Raw genomic sequence first — 7,500 nt, forward strand, 5'->3', positions numbered from 1 at the left:
GTCACAGACTTTTGTATTTGCGATCGTCATTGTGCTGTTTCGAATCACTTTGCTGCAACTACGTTCCCAGAACTTGTTTACACAAATTAAGCATAAAGCACCACTTTGTTGTTTTGTAATTGTTTTTTTCCTTGTTGTTTCCATAGTAACCAGTTGGACCGAGATCGGGTGTGGACGTTCGGTTCAGGTCCCCGGATGTGCGTAGGAGATAAATTTATTCACAAGATCTTAAAGGTCTGTTTTCGTTTACATTTCCAATACCGTCTTCTTGCCATTGTGTTCCTTTCACGGTAAATTGCATATGGTCTTAACTCGTAGTGGGTTCGTAGGGACCAAGGGAGGAAGTTGTACCCCCTCCCCCCCCCCCCCCCCCCCTTCCTTATCGTGCACTTTGTTGCGGATTTTCCAACGGTTGCTTAGGCTTTGAAAGAGCTATTGTGTCTCTTGAGTTGTCTCGCGGGATTAAAAAAACGTCTATTTGCCACTGAAGAACACAGCACTCGAATAAATGTCAACGCAGTCTGTCCCATGCATTCCGCGTGATGAGCCCCCATTCGTATTCCCTTACAGCCTCGTTCTCAACCTTGTTTGCATGGATTTTCTCCGCTCACCCATCTCTTGGCTTCGAAAAAGTTAAAACCCAGGCTAATGTGGAAGGATCTTTGCTTCAATAGCCTTTTTGCTGCCAATCGGAACCATTTGATCGATCAGGCAATTTAAACGTATTAAATAATTGTCATTTTAAGATTTTCGCACAACAACTCGTTTTGAATGGCAGGCATAAAGCAACTCGGAAATGAGCTATTATCTCTTCTTGACTTGACTTTTTCAGCCAGCGGGAGAATGAGCCTCCACCGCACGCTCTTTCCAGACCAACCGTGAGAGCGGGAGTCATTTCGATAAATTTGTGTTTTGTTGGTTTTTCTTTGCAGCTTCTTGCGAAGCAGCTTCTTCAGTCATATGAGTGGGAACTGGTGCCAAGCCAAGACCTGACGTACAAATGGTTACCGGTGGCTCGCCCAAAGAACGACATCCAGGTGGTGTTTAAAAAGATAGGATCGTAGGTGCAGTGGCCGTTTAAAACATCTGTTTGTTTCATAAAAGAAAAAAACTGTTATCATGGTGAAAAGAAAAAATTACCGTGTAGAGTTACAGTTCTGTGTATTTATGGACCAAATGTCGAATATTTCTGCTAAGCGTTATCTCTTCTTTCAGGCTCTATCTTTACATTCGTTTGTAGAATTAGACACATTCCGAAGTTGGCAATTACGAGATATTCCCACATTTTTTTTAATGTTTGTCAGACGATGCATTCGCTTTTTTCAATAACATTGTAGTTTCGTATACAGTCTGCACCCACCCGCTCGAAATATAAGGACGAGGGCACACGTGTAAAATATATATATATAGGTTATATCAAGAGAAAATGAGGGGACAGAGAGGGAGGCTCAAGGCGTTGGCCGGGATATGTTATGTCCACGAAAGTTATTTTTAGACGAGCGGAAGTCTTCGTTCTAGGGGAAGTCTGTCTTACGAGACGTCCGCATGCAGTCTTGCCTCGCTCTCAGGTTCTTAGTGAAAAGAGAAAATGATGGCGCACGTGGAAGGCTTATGAATATATATTTTCTTTCAAACATCGGACCGAGGTTGGCCTGCATGCGGACGTCTCGGAAGACTTCCGCTCGTCTAAAAATAACTTTCGTGGACGTGACATATCCCAAGGGCTGGTCCGGGAGCCTCCTTCTCTGTCCCCTCATTTTCTCTTGGTTATATACATAGCTAGGCGCAACGTGCATAGCTAATACCATGGCCTTACTAACGCAGGGTGTTTGACATTTTCCTGTTTAGTGTCATAGTCAGTCTCGATAGTTGTGTATCATTATATTCAAACCACGGTCAAAAGATGACCTTGTAATTTCATTTCATTCTCCCATTCGAGAATTTGGTTATAAGTACGCAAATTTTTATTTATCCTTTTGGCTAGAGAAAACTATATCAATGACCGATTCGATACGTTTTTTTATATAAACAATATATCGTAAATAAAGAAAAACAAATTGTAGTAATTAGAGTTCAAGTTCCGTATATGTGCAATGGCGTAGCTAGCAAACGTTTTTGTTATTAGTTTTTCAACCAAAAAGTCCTCTCAGATAAACGTTTGAGCGATTTATGTACATATTTATTAGACAATTACTTGTGTAAACTGTGTTTAAGACTTTCCGCTTTTTAAAATTCTATTTTACTTTTATTCATAAATTTTTGTTATCTTGGTATGTTTTTATATGAATGGCTAATTCACCATGTAACATGCACTGTTTAAGTTAAAACGCTTACAGTGCCACAGTTCTATCTCACTGATCGTTTGATTTAGGGTAATAGTTAGCCAAGTAGGCATTTAAAATAAATAAGAACAATGAGTCACCTAACGTTTGAGCTTCTTTCCAGTCAGAGATAAGGCAGCATTTGTAGTTGCAAATCTCCTTGATAAGTTCACTTGAACAACAGTAACATTTATTTTTTAGCAGTTACACTTACAGTACGTTCGACTGTCCGTATTCTGGAATAGGAATACATGGAATAGAAGTTAGAAATCCATTGTTTTTACGGAGATTCACTTAAAAATTGTCAAACATTTGCAAAAAGGCTGTTTTAAACTTGTCTTTTTTATCATTGCCAAACATGCGGTTTGAAATCATCACTCGACGTATTCTTATTCCGGAATAGAGTTTATCGAACGCACCCTTATCATAAGTTTAGTGCCTCAAGTAGCTATGAAGCTGATCGTGATAGGAAAAGACCATCACATTAAAATAGCGTACCTGAAATAAGATCCAACTCGACAAAAAAATAGAAAAGGAAGTAAAATCACTAGATAGCACACCTGGTGTAAATTTACAGAGCACCAGACAGGTAGTGCACCAAATGTGAAGGAAAAATTGTTGACAGTACATGCAAGCAAGGTTTCTTGACAAGTATTGTGAAGTAAAATTTTCTAAAGGCGCCTTTTATCCCTTGCTCAAACTTAACTAGCCAAAACTGTCTATTTTTTTATTAGACAAGGAGATTAATTTCGGAAAAGTTCTCAGTGTTTTCAGTTTTATTACACTAAGGCGAATTTGCAAGGAAGCGTATGCGAGGGTAAAACAAGTCTTTTTACTGCAGAACACATCCACCTAAACCTATTTTAATTACGTAGCTCACACTAAGCTCCTTTCATGATGGCAGCCAAATAAAATATTTTTTGGTTATAATGCTAATAAGCCTTTACTAGCCTCGCTACCACGAGAAATTTTAAAAAGACTATTTGTTTCAAAATGGTGGAGCATCCGAACTAGTAATCGGAAGATCGCAGCTTCGACTCCTGCAAAGGAGCACTCGGATTTTTCCAATCATTTCCTATAGCTCAGTGGTAGAGCATCCGAACTAGTAATCGGAGGATCGAAGGTTCGACTCCTGCAAAGGAGCACTCGGATTTTTCCGATCATTTCCTATAGCTCAGTGGTAGAGCATCCGAACTAGTAATCGGAGGATCGAAGGTTCGACTCCTGCAAAGGAGCACTCGGATTTTTCCGATCATTTCCTATAGCTCAGTGGTAGAGCATCCGAACTAGTAATCGGAGGATCGAAGGTTCGACTCCTGCAAAGGAGCACTCGGATTTTTCCGATCATTTCCTTTTGCTCCGTGGTAGAGCATCAGAACTAGTAATCGGAGGATCGAAGGTTCGACTCCTGCAAAGGAGCACTCGGATTTTTCCGATCATTTCCTTTTGCTCAGTGGTAGAGCATCAGAACTAGTAATCGGAGGATCGAAGGTTCGACTCCTGCAAAGGAGCACTCGGATTTTTCCGATCATTTCCTTTTGCTCAGTGGTAGAGCATCAGAACTAGTAATCGGAGGATCGTAGGTTCGACTCTTGCAAAGCAGCACTCGGATTTTTCCGATCATTTCCTACAGCTCAGTGGTAGAGCATCCGAACTAGTAATCGGAGGATCGAAGGTTCGACTCCTGCAAAGGAGCACTCGGATTTTTCCAATCATTCCCTACAGCTCAATGGTGGAGCATCCGAACAAGTAATCAGAAGGTCGTCGGTTCGACACTTTCAAAGGAGCCCTCGGATTTTTCCGAGTATCCCCGAGTCACCATCGAAAGAAAGACATCTCGTCACAATCTTCCCTTTGTCCATAACTCCTCATCCATCGTTTAGGTATGCACAGATATTCTTGAATGACAGAGGGGCTTACCCAAGCTGGGGGATCAGAAACGGCAACATCGAGACGGGACCCCTAAAAGTTATTTCCGGGGCGAAAAAGCGACTGGGAATTTTAAAACGCGACCAACAGATAACATCTTTTAGTATCACCCAACTAGTGGACTAATGCAAATCCTGCATTTTGATTGGCTACGCTACTAGAGGACTATTAGTAATAGTCCTCGAGTAGCGGAAAGCGTGACGCTGTCTTTCGGTTTATTCCCAAATAAATATTTCTTCAATTTGCATTTGCTAACTTTATTATCGCCTTTTCTGTCCGACTAGTTGGGTGATACTAAAACAATTAGACCCTTCGCCCTCAAGGGCTACGGGTCTAATTGTTAAATAACATATGACGGCCATATTCCCGTTAGGAGCTTTATCGTTGCTCAAATTAGTACAGAGCTTTGTGTTCGTCTATGGTGGATTGACAAATCATCCACATGCGCGTAAAGTACCACGCCTTGTATAGTACGTCCGCAACTGACTCTCGGATTGGGTACTTTTGTTGCGAAACAAGCATAAACAAAAGAGAAGTGAGGAATGTTGTTCGTTTATTATACGCTTTTGTCCATTAGTGTCAACACCGCAGCGGGTACTTCAAGCGAATGAAAAGGAAATTAAACAACCTGCGTCACGCTGATGGAATGACGTGCGTGACGGGAATGTGCACATGCAAGTCTTGCGAGAGGGATTTCTGCTATTGCCGCACATGTTTAAATCCAACCACTTATTCACGCAAGTTAGAAATTAAATGGATAATTTTTTCGAATTTATGACACGTGAAATAAGATTGATTGTCATTTTAAGTTGTTGTGGGTACAGCATGTTGCTTTCAAACCACTGGGAAAACACACCTCGAACGGGTGCTTCCAAACCGCGCCAAGATGGGCTTCTGACACTTATTCGTCGCGTTACACGTACATCACCAGTTTGAACCATTTTCTTCCCGTGTTGCGAGTTCTGGACTCCCAACGCTTACACGTATGTCGAGAAACGTACCTCATTAGATGAATGCCCAATTTAGACATCCTACGTAGTGTAGGAAATGACGCAGAGAATCGCTGATAAAATACACGCGTTGGCAGCGTAAGCTAATAACCAAAGCGGAGCTCCTGCGTTATATTTTACTAACAATCAGTTAAGCTGGCTTGAGCCTGCAATCCAATGGAAAACCAATACAAGTCAGCAGTCAAGTTTTAAAAAAAGTTGACCGCGATGAGTCCGCGATATCGTTACGTGATACTGGTCTCCGGGTACCCTGTTTTGACAGGTGTCAATTAACCATAACATGAATGTCCAATATCAAAGATGTTCCCGCCAAAAACGCGTGTTGCACCACCGAATTTCACAATGGCGAAATGGAGGGGTGGACGTAAAGTCGTACGGTGAGTCGTTAACCAAATTCGATGAATTAAAATTCTGCTTAAAACAATGAACATTATTTCGAGGCTCAGGGGAATAAACTCATACAAATCCTTATTTTTATTCCCCACCTTGCATACGGCGGCTGCGCCCGTAGTACGAGCGGCAGTCAAAACTTAACTGTCCTACCGAAACGACACGATAATAGACTTTTCCTTCAAAGGTAATAAAATTAAAGGCAATGCTAAAGTTGCCTTGGCCTCTTCTATTATTTTGTTCAAAATAACGCAACTGTTACCCTACCTGGCGACACTCCACGAACTACGAGCGATTTGCCATGCCGGAAACCGGTGACCTATTTTTTGACGCCAAATTGCAAGCTTGGAGACACAAAATGTTTCGTATTTTTCACTTCGGAAATTGTAAGTCCCTTTTCCTCCATATTTAATGCCATATCCAGTGAGATAAATGGCCTTATTCCAATGCTATTCCTGTTAACTTTCACTGAAGTCAGGACAGTAAAGTTTTTCCCCCTGCTGAATCCTGATTGGTCATAGCAAAGGCTATGTTTTAATCACCTCCTTTGACTGTCACTGAGAAGTTTTGGTCAAACAGTAGCCGGCTGTTTAGCGAACGTTAGGTCGCTAGCGACCTTTATAGTCTCGCCGACGTGTTTTGTTGGCGTTGCGGTCAAGTTAAGGGTTTGGTGAGCTTAGTTTTATCAGGATTCGGGGTTTGGATTTAGGTCTAATGGTTAGAAGACTTTCAAGTCTTCTTGGACTATAAACAGTTGACCCCTCACGATCCTTGTTTGTACGTTAATATCCTGTTGTACACAATATTCCCAAAGAGTGAGGCAAGTAGGTCTGTCCTTGTGAAGGGCGCACTACCAAGTGAAGCTCCGCTCTGCTGTGTGGTCCCACCAACTGTCTCCGTTTTCGCGTGTCCACTCCAAAATTGGTGTTCTGTTTTAAAGGGGCTATATCACGCAAAATGATGTAACTATGCCAAAAAATTAGAATGAAACGTTGCAATAACCACTGAAAACTGTTGAACAACATAAAACAAATACATCAAAAGGAAAGAGAGGCATGGATGGACACAGACAAGATTAAAACAGATTGCATTTGGGTAATCTGGAAAAAGTCGGTCTGACGTTTTTCAAGTTTGCGGACAACGTCTGAATAAAGGTCGTTTTTTTCTCAGAATTGTCTTGCTTGTGATGTAATGAGAATTTTATCAGTAAATGAATTCCATATTACCATGTTGGAGTTTTAAACTTGTGATTAACGAAAGATTTCCCCTAAATATCCTCCGTTTTGTAGGCCTTTTCTAGCATTTTACTGAGGCTGGTGGGCACAAACGCATAGAATAATACACGTTTTCAAACGATGGCGCATTCTTGTGGATTAGGCCTAAGTTATGTTTTCGCTCTTTAAGCTGAATCGTAGAGATGTAGACGAAGAAAAGAACAATGTGAACTGTATCTTAATAAAGTTTTATTAATAACCCTATAGCAAATAAAGAGAACACATTGGAAAACTAAACAAAAGGAATGAAAATGAATGAACCCTAAAATGTACAGAAAAGACGTTTTCTTCAAGGATTAACAAGGACTGGGATCAAGAGGGGCAAAGCACGCCAGCGCGCATGCCCCTTGCAAACGATCGCCGTCCTTGCTTCACCAAAAAAAAAAAAAAACCGGCAAGGAAAATTTTATGAATATTCCCAAATGAACCCGTGCTAAAAACAGTTTAAGTAAGCCATTTATCAGACTGTGCGAATATTCTTCGTGACTCCGGTAAAAGAGGATGCGATTCTGCACTAAGATTTAAAAAAAAACTGTCAAGTTTCTCGGCAAAAAAAAAAAAAAAACGAACAACGAG

The 7,500-nt window shown here is 41.1% G+C and overlaps 1 protein-coding gene across 1 annotated transcript in view; it reads left to right on the forward strand.

Annotated features, from left to right (window-relative positions):
• LOC138006907 (putative cytochrome P450 120) overlaps nucleotides 1-2,642 on the forward strand; it is a 14,719-nt gene extending 12,077 nt beyond the window's left edge. Inside the window, exons 9-10 of the mRNA XM_068853534.1 lie at nucleotides 147-234; nucleotides 933-2,642. Coding sequence (XP_068709635.1) covers nucleotides 147-234; nucleotides 933-1,064 — 220 coding nt within the window. The 3' untranslated portion in view covers nucleotides 1,065-2,642. The remainder of the gene's footprint in view (nucleotides 1-146; nucleotides 235-932) is intronic.
• The last annotated feature ends 4,858 nt before the right edge of the window (nucleotides 2,643-7,500 follow it).

Source organism: Montipora foliosa, chromosome 6 (genome assembly GCF_036669935.1).
Source record: "Montipora foliosa isolate CH-2021 chromosome 6, ASM3666993v2, whole genome shotgun sequence".
NCBI lineage: Eukaryota > Metazoa > Cnidaria > Anthozoa > Scleractinia > Acroporidae > Montipora > Montipora foliosa.